Raw genomic sequence first — 21,503 nt, forward strand, 5'->3', positions numbered from 1 at the left:
ACAGGGGACTTACTAAAATGCAGATTCTTATTCAGCAAGTCTGGGGTAGCCCGGATATTGTTTTCTGTTACAAACTCCTGGGTGATGCTGTGCTGCTATTACAGGGCCCATAGTTTGGCAAGGCCTTGGCCTAAACTCTGAAACCAACGTTAGAGGGAAACCACAAAAAGAGTGATGGTCCCATATGAGTCAGAGGCATCAGCTGAGGATAATTTCACCCGTGAGGTGCAGCAAGGCTGAGTGAATGTATACACTGAGGTGGATAAGATGTGAGTCTGTACCCAGAAAATGAGAACAAACTTCAGCAAATAACTTGGAATTACTGGGAATTCCCTCAAAAGAAAACACTGAAGGAGGGAAGACCAAGTGTTCTAGAAAACAGCCAATCACCAGCTACAATGTGTTAAGAGCAGTAAAGAATCTAAAGGTCAGAGTGGATCATATGCTAAAATACACTGAGCAATGGAGTCCATTGTACTTAAAAATATATACCCAAGTCCTCAGCTGCATAAATAGCGTGTGATGACTGAGACAGTGTGATCAGAGGCAGCATAACAGATGTGAGGCACACAGTGCTCTCAAGCCTGGGGTGCCTCTCAGTTTCTTTATCTGTGAAATGCACATGTGCCTACACCTCCGTGTCGTTAGGAGTAAGAATGGAAGTAGGCACTCAAACTATGCCTGGCATGGAGTAACCATTTGAATATTCATGTTAGCTGTCCTCACTTTCCACTCTCTATTGAATAGAGTAGGCCCTGTAAGTCTGTACTGTATACTGCTGACTCTACAGTTTAAGAGGAAGATGAGCAATGAAAATAAAATTCAGGGGAGAAAGAAAATGGGTTTGGAAGTTAAGTCCCTCCAGGAAAGAGGCGGAAACGGGTTCCAGGCACCTTTCTGGTCTCTAAATGCACAGTGATGTGAAAGTATTAGCCTTAAAAATGATTTTGTCAATTAGAATAAATTTGGTCTGCATGCCCTATAGCTCACAATAAACAAAATATAGATAACACATTTTAATTAACCTTTGAAAACTAAAACAGAAACAGAAAACCATACAAAACAAAGGCATAGCTTAATAAAGTTAATACACATGCCACTATTACCTAGAGAAAGAAACAGAACTTTGCCAGACACCAAAAGGATCTAGACTCCCTCACCTTGTTCTTCACCTCCATCACAGCCCCTCCTTCCTGGTGTAAATGGACACGGTGGTGCATGATAATCACTTCCTTCTTTTTTTTTTTTTTTTGTAGTTTTATCACCCAAATGTGGATCCCTACATATTACGGTTTAGCCTTGCCCATTTTTAGAAATTTCATATGCCTTTTAAGTTTCTTTCAATCTACAGGTTCTCCCTCCATTCTTTTCCTTGAATTTAACCACTGAAGAATCCAGGCCTAGATGCTCAATGCCTAGATTCATTAATTTATTAGGGATTTTAAAGTAGCCATACTTAAACTCTGTCATAATAGGTGGAATACTTTTACAAGGGGCTACTCCCTTTATCTTCTATTTCATTAACCTGAGGTACCGTTTATACAGGCACAGCAAGGTAACTGCTTGTATCCCTTTACTTACCATCTTCAAAATAATTTATTCTTCAAAAGTGACCATTTACACACACACACACACATACACACTATGAACTTATGGATTTAAACATAATGTTTAAATTATCCTTATTAATGTTCAAATTGTCCCATCTTTGGCCATGGGAGCTTGGCTCTTGAGTCCTTTTGACCTTACCCTGATAGTGTTTGTCAGCTTCTTTGCTATCTGGTATAAGTTGTTCCACACGCACCGTGTACATTTCCTGCCCCAGACCTGCAATCAGTCATTTCTTCAAGTGCTGGTTTCTTTCTGTGGGAAATGGTATTTTAAGATCTGGGTGGTAGGAGTGTTCATTGCTACTGGATTGGTCATTGTTTCTAGAACTTTTCAGAGGATAGGGATCAGAAGATAAAATACCTCTTGAGTTCATACTGATAGTTCCTATTCAAACTCAGGACTAAAGGGTTTTTAAATCCTTCTATATCACATCTGTACCTCCTGTCCACCACACAAAAAATTCTGGTTCTCAAGGACACAAGACATGAGAGTATCAGAAATCCCATAATTATTCAATTGCTTTATAGTCAACATATTTTAAATCCTGAGCAAATTAACATACTTCTGCCTTTTCTCCACACAGAGAATTCTGTAAGAAGATAATGTATAAACACGTCATCAGTCACTTCAGAAAACAGAACTTTCCCTTGTGTTGCCCAGAGCTGTGCATGTGTCCCAGGAGCTCTGTGCAGTCATCAGGCTGAGAGCTGGGGTTGGGGAGAAGGAGGACAGTGTTAGCGAGAAAAAAAAAGTGCTTTCCTCTCTCCTCTCTAGCCCAGCCCGCCCTCTGGTGGAGATGCTAATGAGCAGGAAACAACCCAAGGCAGGTCAGACAGAAAGTCAGCCAGCTGACATTTACTTAGCAGTTACTAGAACTGGTTCTAAAATGGATGCTAAAGGTAGAAACCTCTCTGTGGCTTCAAGTGGCTTTAAGTGTAGCTGGGGAGAGTAGAGGCTGCCAAATGAAAAGCACTTTACAAACTGTCAGCAAGCAACACACCCAATTTCAAAATCATGACAGGGAAGGCCAATAGAGTTTATCAAAATGATTTAATTATTTTTAAAGAAATGCCACTTTCTTTCAGTGGAACACACAGTATGGAACACCCTAAAATATAACTGCTCATATACATTTAAAAAATATTATCAGTCACAAGTGACATAACCAAGTTCAGAGGCTTAAAAATCTTTGACATACAAAAATCAATCCACTGAGATGAAATCCTACATTGTTTAGCATACGATTTGATGTTAAGACTCATTTTGGACATAAAACCTCCGACTTTTTTTTACATTTACCATGACTTTTACCTGTTTTATTCAACAATGTACAAGTTCCATATTTCAAAGGCTTGAATTTAGATTTTATTCAGTTTTAAACAGAATTTCTAAGTGCTAAGGAGAAAAGGCCAAGGAGAAGAGGAAAGATGTAATAAAAAAACGTATTATTAAAGAGATGAGTTTAACAGAAGTTTTTCTTTGGGTACTCATTAATTATAATGCATTGTTCATGCTATATCTTTGTCATTAATTCATGCAAAGCCTTTTCCATTTTGTTATCTAATAGTATAATGAGCCCGGGTATTTTCATGTTTTAATGCAAAATTGAAAACATTGTTTTTGCATCCACCATGTCACCAGCTTTTAAAACTACCACCTTTTAAAAAACCTAACAACGTAACTTGCACTTTCCAATGGCATAAAAATACAAGACTACAACATCACTTTAATATCCACCTGGTATGTGTCCTACCATATAGACAAGTTATTTAACCAGTCCCGTGCATATTGTATATTTGGATCGCTTGTTTCCATTGTTTTACTGTTTTGAGTACTGAAATATGCGTGGGTTCGATTCCATGAAGCTACCCGGGTGACCAGAGGCGATAAGCTCGGGTGTAGCAGTCTAGAGACCGTGAGGCGTCACCCGAAGGACCACACCCTCACCCCCCAGGGAGAGTGAGGCCCAGGAAAGCCACCGGGAACTGAGGGCCCTAGCTCCTCTGCCTGCCCTCTGGGGGCTCTGGACCCAAGACAGCTTGAAGCACTTTTAAGGGAGTGCGAGCCGGGAGCACTGAGATGCAGCTTGAACCCCCGGCCTTTGCGCCGGGCAACGCGAGGTGACTCGACCCACACCGCCTCCCCCCGTCCCCGCGCCTCAGGCTGGGCGAGGATCCCGAGATGTGGTAAGTCCCGGCCTTGGACTCGGCCAGGTTACTCATAAACCCAGAGCGGGGGGGTAGGAGGCGGAGTACGTGCACACCGCAGTCGGATGGCCTGGACGAAGAGCCACCGCAAGGACAGACGGTCTAGGGAAGGTCTATAAATCCCGGAGGGCCAACGGGGCGTCTAAGGGGAACTCACGGAACCGGAAAGGCCTGTAGAGACCCGAGGATATGTTAGGGAGCGTCTGCAAAGACCACAGAGGGAAGCCAGGGGTCATCTAAAAAGTTGTCAAAGCGGCTAAGGGGAGGTCTAGAAAGGGCCGTCCCCACAACAGGGCTTCCGGAAGCTAAACCCGGAAGGGAGGGTGTGGAGGCCTGGGCCCCATCTATGACGTGAACCTACCCTAAAGGCGCCGGCGAAGCTTAGGGCAGGGCCGGCTGAAGATGTAGCCAGGGAAAAGAGGAAGGCTGGAGCCCGGTGAGGGGAAAAGGGAATGAAAAAGGAGGCTCTTAGAGATCGTCTGAAAAATGCACAGCCAAATGAATTTTATGGACGGACAGCAAATGGTACCCCTTGCTAAGACGGCTCTCCGTAGCGAACCAACTTCTTTTGTAAGCCCCGCCCACACCCTTTAAGTGTAGTTCCGTTGTCTCTGATACGGGAAGCAGCGGGTTCCCCACCTCCCAACAAGGAGCGACGCCCTTCCTCGGTTGCGCGCTTTCTCCTCCCCTCACACCCCTCACGCACTTTCTCCCACCCACCTATCAATCACTGTGTTCAGCTGTCCAGTGAGCGGGCCAAGGGGGCGGGGCCGTTAGGGGCGTCGTGTGACGTCGCAGTCCGCCGGCAGGGAAGCCGGGAGATGAGTGACGAAGGAGGCGCGTGACGGAGGCGCGGTTGGCCGACGCTGCGGCGGCAGTCGGTGTAAACAAGGCTTTGCGCCACTGCAGGTCCTGCGACAGCTCCTGGCTGGTGGGTGGTCTCGCGCGGGGCGGTAACAGCCGGTTTCAGTGGGAGGGGCTTCTCGGCCTCTTCCTGGCCTCCCCACCTAGGCGTACACACCCCCGGCACACCACGTGGGCGTGAGGCAAGGAAGGAGAGGGTGTTAGGCCGAATTCTAACGTCATTGGTTGTCGCTGCTGCCCGGCTTTCGCAAGGGAGCACTCTGATTGGTCGGTAAGGGGGCGTTGGGGGGGTCTCTGAGTCCTAGGCTTCTGATTGGTTAGATGCGATAAGCTAATGGGGCGCTTTCTTCCTCGAGGGGTTTTGATTGGTCGTCCAGAGAGGTTACCTGGGAATCCACCCCCCCCAGGGACTTTGATGGGCGAGTTTGAGGTAGAAAAGTGAGAAATTCCTTTTCAAAGGATTCTCATTGGTGAGCTAGGGTAGTGCCAAAAGCTTCACTCTGCTTGTTTTCACAGGATTGGGGAAAGTTTGCATTCCCGAAGCCTTGGAAGTTGTCACAGGCTAAAGAGAAGGGATCTCTGTCTCTAGGACGGGTCACCCTCCTAGAGATAGCTACCCCTATCTCAGGAGACCCTAGTATTTCTAGAGCAGGCTTTGCTTTCACCAAACCCAAGGAGGTGACAGGAGTCCCTGCACAGGACTTAAGGATGCTGTGACCAGAAGATGGGATCACGGAACAGCAGCAGTGCAGGAGCTGGGTCCGGAGACCCCTCCGAGGGCTTGCCCCGAAGAGGGGCTGGCCTGCGTCGGAGTGAGGAAGAGGAAGAGGAGGATGAAGATGTGGATCTGGCCCAGGTACTGGCCTATCTCCTCCGCAGGTAACTTACTCTCTGGTGTGTCCCCACCAGGCGCCACCACAGTCCCTTGATCCCAACTCCAGGCAGGGAAGTAACAGAGGATAGGGAATGGGATTAGCCCAGGACAGCTGTTTCGTTTGAGCTGAACAGCGTTTTCTGCTGGACACTCATAGCCCTCAGCTCCATACCCAGTAAGAGTGGTTCTAGCTTAGGGAGGGTCACCAAGATGACTCACTCTTGTGTTTGAGGGGACTGTTCAAGGGAAGCTCTCTAGCTATGACCACACAAATGTAATCTGTTTTCCAAGTAAGTGAAAAAATGGGGAAGGGGCCCTGGTTGAAAAGAGGTGAAGAGAAGAGATGGGGAAGTGGGTGTTGAGCCTTTGTGCAGTTAATTACGTGTAATATGAGACCATGTGGACTTACTTGAAAAACAAGTTTAAATTAACCTAACTAACCCTGTTCTTGAGGAAAGATTGCTTTGAAGGAATTGACCACCAGGAGTTGACTGGTAAGGGGTGAAACTGGCTATGTTCCATAACTGTGGCTTCTTGGGGATAAGACAAACTTGGGGATCCCTTCAGAATATCGTGTTCTATGCTGGACTCCTCAGGCAGAGGCTCAGAAGGAAATGCTCTCAGAATTTTCAGTTCTCTGGAAAGTCAACTTAGGTGTCTCAACCTCCATGCAATGCTGGGGTTCTCTTCACTACTGTACGAGGGAGAATTAGTTTCCTACTGTGTCTTATGGGAAGTTGAAGTTGACAGCCAAGGTCTAGTCATCCTCAAACCTCAAAATAGGGACAGTATGATGGTTTGAGTACCAGGTGATTTAACAGCTGGTTAGCCATTGATTCTGAATTTGGTTGCTTTGGGGAAGGGATCCTCCCCCTTTATCATGGGGGGTTTCTCCACAGAGGCCAAGTGAGGTTGGTGCAGGGAGGAGGTGCCGCAAATTTACAACTAATCCAGGCCCTCTCGGACTCGGAGGAAGAGCATGACAGTGCCTGGGATGGTCGTCTCGGGGACCGGTACAACCCACCTGGTAAGAGGATAGGCAGACTAAGACCCTAACATCAGAGGACTTTCATTAGGAAACCTTTGTTTTCCTTTTTTTTTTTTTTTTTTTTTTAATTTTGACAAAGAAAAATGGTTAAATTGGAAGAAGATGAGACAATTCAGGGAATGAGGGAGTTCTTGCAGACCCAATATATTCAGCCACATTGAGCAGGCTTGAGCACTGTTCTGCTAACTGTCCGCTGGGGCTGGAAGACCTCGGATGAAACTTCCCCTTGGTCCTCACAGTGGATGCAACCCCTGACACCCGGGAGCTGGAGTGCAATGAGATCAAGACGCAAGTGGAATTGGCCACAGGGCGGCTGGGGCTTAGGCGAGCAGCCCGGGAGCACACCTTTCCTCAAATGTTGTACAAGGTAGGCCTTTCCACCTCCCATCAGTCTGGCAGCAGGCCTATCAAGGTAGGCAGAAGCTCTGCCAGCCCCAGAGAAGAGGGAAGTAAACTTTCCAGAGAAGCCTCAAGTGCTGGCACTGGAGAGTTCTTAGCCATCCTGCATTGGCGTTTGGTGGGACATCCTATATGTGGTGCCCATTTCTGTAGCAAGAACAATAACCTTGGAGGCAGGGTCTTGGTGTGGCTGTAATGGCCCTGTGTTTCTGCGAGCAACATTTCCCAATCCCTTCCTTTAGAGAGAACGGGGCCTCTGCCACCGGGGAAGCTTCTCCCTTGGAGAACAGTCTCGAGTGATGTCTCAGTGAGTATGGGGCTTGCTGGAGAGACCCGAAGCGCCAGATAGGTCTTATCCCCTAAACTTTGAAGGGATAGATGTTAGAGGAGCCTCAGGGATATTAAGTTTAGTGTAAGTGGGGTTGAAGATTTGAAAGTAAACAAAGTAAAAGTATAGAAATTGAGTGGATAATAGAATGAATGAGAAAGAAAGGGGATTATACCAAAGCCAGAAGGGAAGGATGCCCTTGTTCTCACATCCAGCTCTATTAGGATTCTGCTAACTGTTTACACTCCTCATCCTGAGCTCCCCTTACCCTCATTTTTCCCTCTGCTCCCCCAGCTTCTTGCCCAATGATCTGGGCTTCACTGATACCTACTCTCAGAAGGCTTTCTGTGGAATCTACAGCAAAGATGGTCAAATCTTCATGTCTGCTTGCCAAGGTAACCAGACCCTGGTCTTACAAACTGCTCTGGTTTAAGGAACGGTCCTTCTGACTGAGGCTCGAAAGGCCCAGGCCCAGCAGCTCAGACCCTGACTTGCGGGATGTTTAGTCAGAGCACATTCCCATGATCAAGGGAACATCCCACAAATACACTGAATGAGAGAGGTCTGATCTGGGGAGGATTCAAGGAGAGCGTTTCCTAATTCTTCCTGGTCCTCACTTGCATAGACCAGACAATCCGATTGTATGACTGCCGGTATGGCCGCTTTCATAAATTCAAGAGCATCAAGGCCCGGGATGTAGGCTGGAGCGTCCTGGATGTGGCCTTCACCCCTGACGGGAACCACTTCCTATACTCCAGCTGGTCTGATTATAGTGAGTATGCCCCAGACAGCCATCGTCTCCAGCCTGGGACCTGAGGTCTCCAAACGCCCATCTCCTCTTTGCCAGGACTCCACACCTTCTCCTGGAAAGATCACTCCCAGGGTCTGACATCCAGGTTCTTTGTTCTGTCTCCTGTCTAGCTTCACTTCCACCTACCTTCCTCCAGCCCTGAAAGATTCTTGTTTCTCTTGCTTCTCTTAGTTCATATCTGCAACATCTACGGGGAGGGAGACACACACACTGCCCTGGATCTAAGGTACTGGCTTCCCTTCCTGGTCAGACCCATCAGAAACTTCTCAAAGAAGGCTCTCCAGGAGCACACCTCTTGAACTGGAACTCCTGCTTAGAGGGAAAAGTACATTGGTTGCAAGTTTCTCTGTGTGGATTCCTGGGAGGGACCCACCCATCCTGTCAGCAGAGGACCAGGGTAAAATAGGTGGTTGCAGGATTATTTCTGGTTCTCCCTGAGGCGATCCACATTCTAGCACGTGTTGGCAGGACTTCTTTTCCCCTGAGAAGTGTGCCTTACAACCATCATCAGAGTCTATGTGGATTAACAAAGACTGAAGGGAAGTCCACCTAACCCAGCTCTTCCTTTGCTCTTTTCAGGCCAGATGAACGTCGCTTTGCTGTCTTCTCCATTGCTGTCTCCTCAGACGGACGAGAAGTGCTAGGAGGGTGAGTGCTTGTGGGGGATGTCGCCCTCAGTTAATGAGACAGGAGTCCTCCCAGAGACCAGCTCTGCTGTTACAGAGAGTATACTGAATACCCCTCCCCAGGCAGCTGTGGAGAACAGCCCTTCTCCAAGGTCAAGGTTTACAACTTGCATCGCATTTGTTCACCATTTCCCCAGCATGAGATGGGAGATCTGAAGCCTTGCCAACACAGCTAAGTCTCTCCCACCTCCTATATAAGACGAGACAAGGGCTTACCCCTCAGCAGGACTTTACAACAAGGACTCTCCAGAGCACGCAAGCATTGGTCCTCTCAGGCCTGGCTCCAGGATACTCTTTATCCCTTCCCTTTCAGGGCCAATGATGGCTGCCTGTATGTCTTTGATCGAGAACAGAACCGGCGCACCCTTCAGGTATTGCTTCTGAGACTTAGAGCCTTTGCGTCCTGGTCCTTGGCCTATTGGAAGACCCAGATTGAGGTCCTAGGTATCCTGGCCTCCTTCTCCCCTAGATTGAGTCCCATGAGGATGATGTGAATGCAGTGGCCTTTGCTGACATAAGCTCCCAAATCCTGTTCTCCGGGGGTGACGATGCCATCTGCAAAGTGTGGGATCGACGTACCATGCGGGAAGATGACCCCAAACCCGTGGGTGCACTGGCCGGACACCAGGATGGCATCACCTTTATTGACAGCAAGGTGGGCAGGGAGGTAGTACTGCATGGCCAGGCTACTAAGGTTCTGGTTGTCCAGGCGAGGGTATCAAAGTGGACTGGTGTGGGAACTTGCCAGGGTCCTTATTAGCCAACATTGGTAAGAACTGGAGTGGAAGGAAGGGGCTTAAGCCAGGAAACATGAGAGCCATCAGTACCCACCACTGATGGGTACCAGTGGAACAGGGCAGGGCTTTCTGCATAAGAAAAGTAGAAGGCAGTTAATCCAGGGTAGACGAGGAGGCCCAGCCAGCGCACTAGACAAAGAAGGGGAAACGCAGCAAGGGAGTAGGATGTGGCATTAAAAAACCGACGTGAGCCCACCTGGATGAGGAAAGAGCCAACAGAATCAGAGGACTAGAGTTCATACCCCTCAGCTGGAGAGGGAAGCTGGACAGACAGCGTGGGCATTTGCAAGCTCTGACACTTCATTATCCATCTTGGGATTCACAGGGGGATGCCCGGTATCTCATCTCCAACTCCAAAGACCAGACCATCAAACTCTGGGATATCCGACGTTTCTCCAGCCGGGAAGGCATGGAAGCCTCACGCCAGGCTGCCACACAGCAAAACTGGGACTACCGCTGGCAGCAGGTGCCCAAAAAAGGTGAGAGTGGAGGGTAGAGCCTGAGATCTGGAGAGTGAAGAGTCAGGGGTGGTGGTTAAAATATGTAACCCCTGGAGAGGCCCGTCCTGGGCACAGTGAATGTGGCTGTAGCCTGGAGCTGAGTCCTGAAGCCCTCCCCCTACTCCTTGCCCGGCATTAACTCTTTGTTTGCTGAACCATGGAGAGAGCCAGGGGTTCCCAGGGTTGGGAGCTGGGGATCACTCAGAACTAACCAATATAAAAGTATTTCAGTGTCTTAACACCCAGCAGAGCCATATTAGTGAATATCAGCTGACTGTTAGGTGGGAAAAGAGCCACCAGTTGGGGACTGGAACGATGATTATCTGTGAGCATCGGTCTTTGGAAAGGACTGGTGATTTGGGAGAATCCAGATTCCCTAACCTAGGGCTATCCCTGCACCCCCACCCAGCCTGGCGGAAGCTGAAGCTCCCAGGGGACAGCTCCTTGATGACTTACCGGGGCCATGGGGTACTGCACACCCTCATCCGCTGCCGATTCTCCCCCATCCATAGCACTGGCCAGCAGTTCATCTACAGCGGCTGCTCCACTGGCAAAGTGGTCGGTAAGGATAGTGTAAGAATGGGGCCTCGGGAAGGGCAGGCATGTTTCTCTGGCATTCTATCTGTAATTACCAGTGACCACCTTAAAAAACCCAGTGACAACTATAAGTGGAATTTAATTTAGCTTGGAACAAGGGAGGCTTAACAAACAGAAAATGTTCTATTCATTAGCATTTTAAATTAAGACAAGGAACACAGCATTCTAGTCAGTAAATATAATAGATTACCAAAAATATACTCTGTTCTGTTTTGTAGCCAGTCAAGGAAAGAGATTGCAGATGAAAGGTAGGAGGGAACAGAGGTAAAAAAGAATGACACCAAAAGACAGCAGCAAGTAGTAAAGGACATATAGCCACTAAAGCAGGAGGAATGCACAAGCACAGCTATAGCTATAAGGAACCTGACAATGCACTCAGATGGAGACCCATCCAGAAAGAGAGAAAGGTACACCCCATCCAGATAAGGAACAGTAGGTCCACGTGTCTGGACATACCCATTGTTCACTTTTGTGGTGCCTTCCAGATCTTGTGAGCTTTTTAGAAAATTGTTGCTAAAACCTTCAAAGTCACATTGTATTTTATTAACTGTAGACCTTGTGAAATTTAGCTGAGGGCTAGAGATACACAAACTCTGCTAAAGTATACCCTCAACCTGAGGTAGGGAAAAGGAAAAGAAACTGAGAAATAACCCCATCCTCTGCTGTGGACTTTGCTCCCCTGGGAAAGTGGGAAGTTGCCTGAGAGGCAGGTAAGTGGTGCTGCTCAGGGAGAGATGAGGGGTGGCTAGAAGGTCCTGAGGTGGCCCCTCTCCACCCTGGCCTTTCCTGGACAGTGTACAACCTCCTGAACGGCCACATTGTGAAGAAGCTGACCAACCACAAGGCCTGTGTGCGTGATGTCAGTTGGCACCCCTTTGAGGAGAAGATTGTCAGCAGTTCGGTGAGGTTGCGAGGGCGAGGGGGCCAGTACATGTCTGGGACTCGTGCCTGGGAGGGGCAGCACCCCCTGACTACTTGCCACCTTCTGCCCTGCAGTGGGACGGGAACTTGCGTCTGTGGCAGTACCGCCAGGCTGAGTATTTCCAGGATGACATGCCAGAGTGTGAGGAGCACCCCAGCGCCCCTGCCCCAGTGCCCCACCCCTCTACAGCCTTTTCCTCGCCCCAGTAGCTCTGACCTCCAGCCCATACATGGCTGAGCCTCTTGTTAAGCTCTCTGCCTTCTCCTCTCTTTCTCCCTTCTGGGGGATCTTTGGGAAATCATGGGCATTCAATGGGGAGAAACAGAAGCCCAGGCTTCCAGGCCCCAACTGAGCCCTGGACAATCCTCCCCTGGGTTGCCTCACATGCCCACGCCCGGCTTGGGTCTCTATCTCTGGCCAGCTTCTGGCTAGCCTCCCATTGTCTGGGGTGTGGCCTTTGTCAGCAGGAGAACTGTCCTGAGTGTTTTTAATCATGTTTGGATGTTAGGTGTTAGCTTCCAGAGTAGATGTCTGGGGTGGGTCTGAACTGAGCTATCAGCCAGGCCCGTGGCTGGCCTTTCTGCCAGAGGTCCTGATGGCTAGAGCACTAGCCCTTTAGGGGAGGGCGGGATGGAGAAGGTGTGTCCTCAGTACCCTCCTGGGATGGGAATTGTGTCCTCTCTCTCCTGTGTCTGGGTCTTTGGTGTAGGACAGGCTGTGGTGTGAGAGGCTCCATGTGGCTCCCCCCCCAGAGTGTCCGTCTTGCCGGAGGCCAGCCGCTTCAGAGAGGGATGTTGAAGCAGGACTCCTTTGTCTTCTCACTGGCTTTGGCTCCCTCAATAAACACTGTGGGAACCTGGCTCAGTGTCTCTCTCTCTCTTTTTCCTGTCTGGGGTCTTTTATCCTCTCACTTCAAGAAAACAGTTTCAACAAAGCCTTCAGATATGCACCTTTATGGGAGAAAACACCCTTTTGATGCCCCAAGATGAAGGGAAATAGCAAAATCATTTGTTAAGTGAGCTTTTCAGTAGGCATTCCATCACCTCAGAAACTTGCTAGCAAATAGAAAACAAGATAGCAGGAAATAAGCACAATACGGATGAGCACACCCGCATCAGCTCTGCTCTGGGGCTGCCCCTGGAGCTGGTCCAGTGTGCAGGAAGAAGTAGCCCAGAGCCAGAGGGAACCTGGTGGGCACTGATGCCAGGCCCCGTCTGGGTGCTTCACCCTCACAGCCACCGGTGAGGAAGCGGAGACATGCAGAGGTCAGGCAGCGTGCCCCAGAGCAGCCCGACGGTGTGGTCAGTGGGGGACCTAAGGTTCACATCCAGCTCCGATCCATCTTTTTTTCCCCACAACATTTCATTATCTCCAAGGCAGTTTTCAAAGGAGGAATAAACACCTCCAGGGATTCTCAAATACACAGCAAAGGGTAAAAGGAGTACCTATGTCATAGCAAAAAAGGTGGTTTTTAAAAAATGAATTGTCCAGTTCCTCGGGCCTCCACGTGTTCTCTTTGCTCCAAGTGATCTGCCTAGTGTGAAATTCGGGCCAGATCTCCTTTTGCTCTGGCCCTTTTCATTTCCCTTCTGCCACATCACCCCAGAGATGCTACCCATCTTGCCCAGAACCTGTATTACCTCCAGGGCACCCAAGTTAGAAGCAAATTAAAATTATTAGTGTCCACAAACCCTCGTTTAATCAAGGCCCAAAGAACCACTTAGTCTTCTCATTAAGAGATGCATTTCCAATACACTTTCAATTTATTATCAAAATGTGTGAAATATTTGTTGTACTAATAATGTATTTTAAACTACAGTTATGAAAATTTAATTCAGAAGAAAAAATGTTAACTTTTAGGGCCTATGAACACTGGAAATGTTTAAAAATTAAATTTCAAATCATATCCTTTTTTTTGCAGAGAAGTGTGATCAATAAAAAACTTTGAAGCATAAAACATATTAGGATAAGTTCTTTGGGAAAAGTAGAATGGAAATACAATTTCTGACTATTAAGAAATTGAGATCTCATCAGATTTTTTAAAATTAATAATGGTGAGGTATATAATCACTAGTGTTTAGATTCCATTGGATATATTTAAGAGAGTGATAAAAAATAGCTTTATTTTTGAAATGTTAGTATATACAATACACTGGAAACTATGTCCTTTGCAACTATTTAAAATTACAATGAAAAATTTTTTGTCGACTTAAAAATGTATGAGGGTTCTATAGGTATTCATGTAGAGGGTCCATGAGCAGAAATTAGGCTGAAGGATGGGCTTCAGGATCTGGAAGGAGCCTGATTGATTAATCCATCTTGATCAGTTTGCAGAGGCGGGCACTGAGGACCAAGGAGAGTGAGTTGATTTTCCCAGAGTCACATAGTTGGTCCCAGAATGCAGGTATCCTTAAGTTCATTCTTTTCACTACTTCGCGGGCCTCCACTGTGCTCTGAAATCCCACCACCAATTTTGAGGAATGAGGACGACAAAAAGGGACTTCAAAACAGTTACTGAATAATAGGGACATTGCTTGGGTAGGTTGCTCTCCGAACTGTGGCTCCGGCCCCTGTAGTCAGACCGAGAAGCTAAGTCTTAGGTATGGCTGAGCCCAGGGTAATTGATTGGAAGACACAGTTTATGTTTTGATGGCTGAGGATTTTTCGTCTAGATCTCCACCCTGCTTTCGCCATCACCTAGGAGTAAATCTAATTTTGGGGGCTCTGAGAGTCCAACCTAGACCATCACCATCTCATATAATATGCCCTTTTCAGGACACTTGAATTTCATCTGTTGGTCATCATAATAAACATACCAAAGAAGGGCCCCCTTTAGATCTGATGTCTTGTGCATTGCACAGCCATGGTTTACACAGCAGCCCTAGACCCAAGCTAACCCCTCAGAGCTCAGACCAGACAAGCTGGGGCTGCACCAAGCCCCTGAGGTCCCAGTGCAGAAAAGTGGATAACCCTGCCGACGTGCCTCCCAGGCCTGAGTTGGAAACAATGCAGTGCACGGCCATCTTGCTGCAGGCTCAGTGGTGAGCTCTTGTGCTCAGACCTGAGGAGAGAAGCTGGGCCACGATGATGATGAGGCAGACACAGATTTTTTTAATGACCTCCAAGGTTTGGTTAGTTTTATGTTCCTGACCCCGATCTCCCTGTGGGGCAAACACACAGTAAAGTTGGGGTGGCGTGTGGTTAACTGGCTGACCAAACAGGCAGACCCAAGCAGGCTCTGGACAAAGGCAACCCAGAACAGCAGGTCTGGCCCTGAGACATGAACTAGACCATGGTTACAGCTTGGGACACAGACCTAGAGAGCCAAGGGGACACAGGGCTAACAGGAAAGGACACGGACCGCAATAAGGACACACACCCAAGGCTGGGACCCTGCTGATGTGGCACCCCTCCACCCTGACGCTTACTGCCCCCCGCCCCTCTCCCCCGCCTACCAGCTGCCAACAGGGCTCTGCTCTGTGTCTGCCACACCTGTCACTGCCTGTCCTTGTGTAGGGGGGGCCCCATCAGCCCCTCCTCAGCTGCCCAGCAGAGCAAGCAGTTAGTGGGGAGGGGAGGGAACATGGAGCGGGGGCCAGTGGTGGGGGCAGGGCTGGGGGCCGGGGCCCGAATCCGGGTACTGCTGGGCTGCCTGGTCAAGGTGCTGCTCTGGGTGGCCTCTGCCTTGCTGTACTTTGGGAGTGAACAGGCTGCTCGCCTCCTGGGCAGCCCCTGCTTACGGCGCCTCTACCATGCATGGTTGGCAGCAGTGGTCATCTTTGGGCCCCTTCTGCAGTTCCATGTCAACCCTCGGACTATCTTCGCCAGCCACGGCAACTTCTTCAACATGTGAGTCCACGCGAGGCCGTGGGCGCCGGCTCCCTCCATTCTGGGATCCTAGCTCCCTCAGGCTTCTGTCCTCCTGCCAGTCCAGGCACTAAAAATAGGCTAGAAGGTTGAGGAGAAGGTCAGAGGAGGGGGAGGGGGACAGCGTTGTGGGGGTACAGGGGAAGTCAGGAGCAGGGCTGAAGAGGAAATATGGAGCATAGAAGGCTGAGTGAGTCTTTAAGGAGATGGCAAAGTTTAAGTGCACAGGGTGGTGTGGTAGAAGGCACAGGACCCAGAAAGCCAGTGATGAAATATAGAACTGGCAACAGAGCAGTGATGGGAACACAGACCAGGGTGGAAAGATAGGGCTACGGGGTCTCACTAGCCTCCCTTCTCTGCCCACAGAAAGTTTGTGAACTCAGCATGGGGCTGGACATGCACCTTCCTGGGGGGCTTCGTGTTGCTGGTGGTGTTCCTCGCTACACGGCGCGTGGCAGTGACTGCCCGGCACCTTAGCCGGCTAGTGGTGGGGGCAGCTGTGTGGCGGGGGGCCGGCCGGGCCTTCCTGCTCATCGAGGACCTGACCGGCTCCTGCTTGGAGCCTCTGCCCCAGGGCCTGCTGCTTCACGAGCTGCCCGACCGACGCAGCTGCCTGGCAGCTGGCCACCAGTGGCGGGGCTACACGGTCTCCTCTCATACCTTCCTGCTCACCTTCTGCTGCCTGCTCATGGCTGAGGAAGCAGCAGTGTTCGCCAAGTACCTGGCCCATGGGCTGCCTGCTGGTGCACCCCTGCGCCTCGTCTTCCTGCTCAACGTGCTGCTGCTGGGCCTCTGGAACTTCTTGCTGCTCTGTACCGTCATCTATTTCCACCAGTATACTCACAAAGTGGTGGGCGCTGCAGTGGGCACCTTTGCCTGGTACCTCACCTACGGCAGCTGGTATCATCAGCCCTGGTCTCCAGGGAGCCCCGGCCATGGGCTCTTCCCTCGCCCCCACTCCAGCCGCAAGCATAACTGAAAGAAATAAAGGCACATTAGGCCTGGCTATGGCCCCTCTCATCATTTGGTGGGGGACCTGGGAAGGGTGGAAAGGGTGGAAAGGCTGATGGTCACTGGGGTTCCTCAACCGTTCCTTGAATGTCCTTCCTTATGCTTGATGGCCATGTCTCCTGCTGTCCTTTCAGTCTTCTAGTCCTTGCAGACTTCGAGCTATCTGAGGCTCTGATGTCAAGGAGTGGCACTGCTAGGGCAGGGTAACAATGCACTTAGGTATGGGCAGCATTCCTACTGTGCAGCACTCCGTCTCCAGCCTGGTTGATTCATTCCCCCCCCCCCCCCCGCCGCTCCACTGAATCCGCTTCCACCTTCCTCAGGGAGCTAGCTGTCTACCTAGGCACCCTATTGAGGGACCCTTCCTACCCTTTCTTCCCCATAGGGCTCTATCTGTACTCATTTATTTAACAGATGTTTATTGAGCCAAACATAGCTTTAGACCTTGTGAATAAGGGAGACAGGGTTTTTGCTGCTTGGGGGCTTATGGTTTACTGGGGGAGGCAGATGATAAATTCACAAATAATAATAGCAAAACTGCATTGTGCTTACTCTGTGCCAGGCAGCATTCTAATTGTCTTAAAGTTCTTTATATAATTTAACACATTTAACACTCACAACAATGCTGTGAAGTAGGTTTGGTAGTGCTCCCACTGTACGGTTGCGAATAGGCACGGAGGTTAAGTAACTTGTTCACAGCTAGTAAATTATCAGTCAGGATTAAAACTCCTGGGCTCTATGGGTCTGTTGTCTGTGCTCTAAGCACAGACAGCCCTCCTGTGGCCATTTTTTGTATGGCCTGATTGCTAAGAATGGTTCTTACATTTTTTTTAATGGTTGAAAGAACATTTCATGATATCTGAAAATTACATGAAATTCAAATTTATGCCCATAAAGTTTTATTGGAACCTAGCCATGCTAATTCATTTAGGTATAACTGTTTACCTGCTACAATGGCAGAGTTGAGTAGTGTAGTTGCTACGGACACTATATATAGCCCACAAAGCCTAAAATATTTACTATCTGGCCTTTTACAGAAAAAGTTTGCCAACCCTGGTGTAAACCACACTATCCTCAAAAAATAAACTAATATCAGAGCTAAGTGCTATGAAGTTACTAAAACAGGCTGCTTTGTAATAGAGGGCGGTACTTTATAAAGAATGATGGAGAGTTCTCTTAGAAGAAGTGACATTTGCACAGAAAATGGAATGACAACGTGAAGCAGGGGCAGGGTGTGTCAGGCAAAGGGGTTAGCCAGGGCAAATGCCCTAAAACGGGCAGGAATGAAAGTGATACCGACAACAAATGAAAAGCCAGGTCTTTACAAGTGTAAAGTAAACGGGGCAAAAGCAATAGCGAGTGAAGTTGAATGGCAACAGGTGTCAGGTAGTCCAGGCCTTAGGGGCCAGGAAAGCCCTGAGGATTTCTTCCTAAGGTCAACAGGAAACTGAGAAAGAGTTATAAACAAGGAGAGGGATCCTGCTGCTGTGTGGAAAGAGGGCTACAGAGCAATGGAGTCCACACAAGGGTTAGGAGAGAGCTGACTGGGGCCTGGGTTGGAGTGGTGACGGCGTCTGAATGTCACTGCATGGCCAAAGGATGCCCGTGGAGTCAGGAGCCCAGGCTGGCAGGACTAGGGAAGGGAGACCAGGTCTTGATCCACCGCTGAGGAAAGACGGAAGAGGCCCAGATAAGGCTGATGTCCCAGGCCGAGCAGGTGAAGAAGAGAGCCAGTAGACGGTCACAAGGCAGAGAGAGATGGGAGGCGGGGAGTCCAAAGGCGGGCACTGGGCTGGGTGGCGGGAGATGTCGGGCCTTGTGAAGAGAGGAGGCGAGAAGTGGAAGCAGTAACGCCTGGAGAGGAAAAACGGCAGAAGAGCAAGGAGGATGGAGGAGGTGGCGGTGCGTCGAGAGCAGGGCGGGGAGGGAAGGGGCGGCGTGGGCTGAGGCAGTAGGCGGGGAGTCGAGCGACCGACATTGGCGAGGAGGGGGTAAGAGGGAGACGGGGCGTCGGGAGCAGGGCCGGGAGGGGGAGAGGGAGGCGGAGGCGGGGCGTCGAGAGGCGGGCGCCGACGGCTGAGGTGGGATGGAAAGGTGGGATGGGCGGAGCGGGCGGAGGAGGTCGGTAGAAACGCTCCTCTCTAGCTCTAGAGGGAGCCCCGCCTGAGCGGCCTCCCTCCGCCCCCCCGCCTCTCTCCTCTGTCTGGACTGTCCCCGCCTCCCCCGGTGCCTCCTCTCCCCTCTACCCAGGAAGGCCGTGCGGATTACGCGCGCTGCTTTCGCTTTCCCTTCCCAGTGCCCACTCCTCGCTCCTCGTGCGGCGCTAGGCTCCCCGCCCTGGCCATGGCCACGCTCAGGGTCCAGCCTGAAGCCCAAGCCAAGGTGAGCGCCGCGGGTTCGAGGAAGGGCCCATTAGGGAGGCGTGGCGCCGAAAGGCTGAGGGCGTCAGTCTTCCGCCCCCTAGCCCCCAGACTCGAGTCGGGGTCAGTCATTGAGCCCAAGTGAGCCTCCGTGTCCGGAGCACCTGAGCCTCAGGGAGACCGGCGGGATCCGCCTGCCGGGATTGGAGAGGCGGCTGAGGTGAAGCGGGGTGAGGTGAAGCGGAGAACTAGCGTGGAGGGGAAGTCCGCTGGCCCGGGGCCGGGCCCACACACAGACTGGGTGCGGAACCTGCCTTGTCACCTCATTGCTTTTCTCACGGGGAGGACCCCGGGGCCCACTCCGTCCCAGCCAGAGTCACAGAAGGCTCTTACACCTCTCCTTACACAGCCCAGGAGACCCGTGGGAGCTGTTCTCGCTTGAACCACTAGCCCTTCACTGCCAAGAATGTTCTCATCCCCCAAATCCCGCCCCAAGGGGATCCACTCCACCCTTCCCCAGGCCAGGCCCTACACAATCCTAAGGGAACGGTCCTCATATGAACTGGCCATAAAGCCAAGTGTCTGAAGGGCTGCCTGTATCCCACAGGTGGATGTGTTCCGTGAAGACCTGTGTACCAAGGTAAGAACCGCCCCATCAGCACCCCATCCCTACCCAGCTCCCACTACTTAGCCTTTCATTGTTGGGCAGCTTCAGCCCTGCTTCACTACCTGAGAAGGGCATTGGATCCTGACCTCCGTCCTTCCCCACCCTCACCTCACTCACAGACAGAGAGCCTGCTCGGGAGCTACTTCCCCAAGAAGATTTCTGAGTTGGATGCATTTTTAAAGGTACGGGGGCTGGGCAGGGAGCTAGAGAGTAGGAGCCAAAGGGAGAGTCTGAGGGGCCATGTGAGTGAGGAGGTGAGAGAGATGCCCTGGCCTCCAGCCCTCCTCCTACCCTGCACCAGGAGCCAGCTCTCAATGAAGCCAATCTGAGCAATCTGAAGGCCCCTTTGGACATCCCAGTGCCTGATCCAGTCAAGGAGAAAGAGAAGGAGGAGCGGAAGAAACAACAGGAGGCAAGCTGGGAAGAGCTGGGAGGAGGGACCAAACCATGGGGAGTATCAGCCTTGGGCCTGACTCCCAAGAGCCCCTCTTTCCCTGCAGAAGGAAGACAAGGATGAAAAGAAGAAAGGGGAAGATGAAGACAAAGGTACTACTATGGTGGCAAAGGATGAGTCTCACCTCCCAGGAGCTCCTCCTGAAGAATTCCTCTTCCCCACTCCTCCCGCAGTCCCAGCCATGTGCCTGACCATTGTCCGCTCTCTAGGTCCTCCCTGTGGCCCAGTGAACTGCAACGAAAAGATTGTGAGCCTCTTGCAGCGCCTAAAGCCTGAGATCAAGGATGTCATTGAGCAGCTTAAACTGGTGAGCTCTCACACTGCCACCCCCAGGCTTTAGGTCAAACCCTTTGTCTTCCTTGGTCCCTGCCAGTTAGGGCATGGCACTTGCCAGGTCTTAGCAGGAGAGGGCACAGCAAATGAAGCCAGAAGTCCAGGCCCTGGGGCTCAAGATGGACCTGGCATACCTACACCCAGTGTGGGCAGGGAAGCAAGGAAGGACAGGAACCTGGGAATTGGGTTGAGGGCTGATGTGGCTTTGATGCCATTCCCTCCTCCCAGGTCACCACCTGGTTGCAGCTGCAGATACCTCGAATTGAAGATGGAAACAATTTTGGAGTAGCTGTTCAGGTGAGAGTGCTGCCCACTCCTCTGCCCTCCTTATGTCTCCAGCCCATGCTGTTTTCCACTTTACCTCTTGCGTTCTTTCCTCAGGAGAAGGTGTTTGAGCTGATGACCGCCCTTCACACCAAGCTGGAAGGCTTCCACACTCAAATCTCCAAGTGAGTGTCTGCCCAACTGTACCTGCATTCACACTCAGCCTTTGGCTTGGACAGAGGCCTGGGCTCTCTCCTTCTGTTCCACACCTTTTTACTTCCCACAGGTATTTCTCTGAGCGGGGTGATGCCGTGACCAAAGCCGCCAAGCAGCCCCATGTGGTAGGTGAGGCCCAGGTCAGGGTATATGGGGGGAAGGATATATTTGAAGTTAGGCCTGACCCAGGTGTCCTGCAGGGTGATTATCGGCAGCTGGTGCACGAGCTGGATGAAGCAGAGTACCGGGATATCCGGCTGATGGTCATGGAGATCCGCAATGCTTATGTGAGGAGGAAAGGGTGGGACAGGGGTGGGTAGAGGCAGCTTTCCCAGGCCACCCACTCCCTGACCCTGCAGGCTGGGAGTGATGGGTGACCAAGTTCAGTCTCATCACAAGGTTAGAAATGGGGCACAGAGCCACTGGGGCCTACAACTGATCCCCACTCCTCCCTGGCCCTGTAGGCTGTGTTATATGACATCATCCTGAAGAACTTCGAGAAGCTCAAGAAGCCCAGGGGAGAAACAAAGGGAATGATCTATTGAGAGCCTCCTCTCATACTGTGGTGGATCCAGCAGAGACCGTCCTATCTTTGACAGGGGACTTCAGACTTTGCCCCACCTTCCACCTGTTGAGGTTTCTCCCTCCCCTTGCCTCCCAGGCACAATAAATATAGTCGTAACAATA

At 50.6% G+C, this 21,503-nt stretch overlaps 3 protein-coding genes across 18 annotated transcripts; all 3 read left to right on the top strand.

Annotated features, from left to right (window-relative positions):
- The first annotated feature begins 3,568 nt into the window (after nucleotides 1–3,568).
- On the top strand, nucleotides 3,569–12,504 carry DCAF11 (DDB1 and CUL4 associated factor 11). Of its 16 annotated transcripts, none has more exons than XM_074328046.1 (16): nucleotides 4,463–4,749; nucleotides 5,382–5,561; nucleotides 6,456–6,583; nucleotides 6,844–6,971; nucleotides 7,246–7,310; nucleotides 7,626–7,726; nucleotides 7,957–8,103; nucleotides 8,314–8,368; nucleotides 8,722–8,790; nucleotides 9,142–9,199; nucleotides 9,298–9,483; nucleotides 9,951–10,104; nucleotides 10,535–10,687; nucleotides 11,517–11,623; nucleotides 11,719–11,785; nucleotides 12,354–12,504. In XM_074328046.1, coding segments are annotated over exons 2-16 (1,575 nt in total). In that variant the 5' UTR covers nucleotides 4,463–4,749; nucleotides 5,382–5,406; the 3' UTR covers nucleotides 12,356–12,504. The 16 variants fall into 16 exon arrangements, 15 of the variants coding, with proteins under 15 accessions (XP_074184143.1, XP_019569988.2, XP_074184148.1 ...); XM_074328049.1 differs by having other exon boundaries at nucleotides 4,465–4,953; nucleotides 5,199–5,538; XM_074328043.1 differs by having other exon boundaries at nucleotides 4,465–4,749; nucleotides 5,199–5,561.
- A 1,266-nt stretch (nucleotides 12,505–13,770) lies between these two features.
- FITM1 (fat storage inducing transmembrane protein 1) lies at nucleotides 13,771–16,517 on the top strand. Its single transcript, XM_019714368.2, has 2 exons — nucleotides 13,771–15,493; nucleotides 15,878–16,517. The coding sequence occupies exons 1-2, from the start codon at nucleotides 15,228–15,230 to the stop codon at nucleotides 16,488–16,490; spliced, it is 879 nt and encodes a 292-aa protein (XP_019569927.2). The 5' UTR covers nucleotides 13,771–15,227; the 3' UTR covers nucleotides 16,491–16,517.
- Nucleotides 16,518–18,509: 1,992 nt separating this feature from the next.
- Nucleotides 18,510–21,503, top strand: PSME1 (proteasome activator subunit 1). Its single transcript, XM_019714464.2, has 11 exons — nucleotides 18,510–18,904; nucleotides 19,490–19,522; nucleotides 19,669–19,731; nucleotides 19,851–19,961; nucleotides 20,050–20,095; nucleotides 20,213–20,310; nucleotides 20,565–20,633; nucleotides 20,718–20,785; nucleotides 20,887–20,941; nucleotides 21,017–21,103; nucleotides 21,281–21,503. Exons 1-11 carry the CDS (start codon nucleotides 18,866–18,868, stop codon nucleotides 21,359–21,361), a joined length of 750 nt encoding a protein of 249 aa, XP_019570023.1. The 5' UTR covers nucleotides 18,510–18,865; the 3' UTR covers nucleotides 21,362–21,503.

This window comes from Rhinolophus sinicus, linkage group LG03 (genome assembly GCF_036562045.2).
Source record: "Rhinolophus sinicus isolate RSC01 linkage group LG03, ASM3656204v1, whole genome shotgun sequence".
Taxonomy (NCBI): Eukaryota; Metazoa; Chordata; class Mammalia; order Chiroptera; family Rhinolophidae; genus Rhinolophus; species Rhinolophus sinicus.

What these genes read in the sequence shown, in the direction of transcription:
- DCAF11 (XM_074328042.1), top strand. Translation starts at nt 5,407, where the DNA reads ATGGGATCACGGAACAGCAGCAGTGCAGGAGCTGGGTCCGGAGACCCC. An exon ending in TTCCTCAAATGTTGTACAAG is followed by an intron (nt 6,972 to 7,245) that starts GTAGGCCTTTCC and finishes CCCTTCCTTTAG; the next exon opens with AGAGAACGGGGCCTCTGCCA. An exon ending in CTCCACTGGCAAAGTGGTCG is followed by an intron (nt 10,688 to 11,516) that starts GTAAGGATAGTG and finishes TTTCCTGGACAG; the next exon opens with TGTACAACCTCCTGAACGGC.
- PSME1 (XM_019714464.2), top strand. Translation starts at nt 18,866, where the DNA reads ATGGCCACGCTCAGGGTCCAGCCTGAAGCCCAAGCCAAG. An exon ending in TCATTGAGCAGCTTAAACTG is followed by an intron (nt 20,311 to 20,564) that starts GTGAGCTCTCAC and finishes CCCTCCTCCCAG; the next exon opens with GTCACCACCTGGTTGCAGCT. An exon ending in TTCCACACTCAAATCTCCAA is followed by an intron (nt 20,786 to 20,886) that starts GTGAGTGTCTGC and finishes TACTTCCCACAG; the next exon opens with GTATTTCTCTGAGCGGGGTG.
- FITM1 (XM_019714368.2), top strand. Translation starts at nt 15,228, where the DNA reads ATGGAGCGGGGGCCAGTGGTGGGGGCAGGGCTGGGGGCCGGGGCCCGA. An exon ending in CACGGCAACTTCTTCAACAT is followed by an intron (nt 15,494 to 15,877) that starts GTGAGTCCACGC and finishes CTCTGCCCACAG; the next exon opens with AAAGTTTGTGAACTCAGCAT.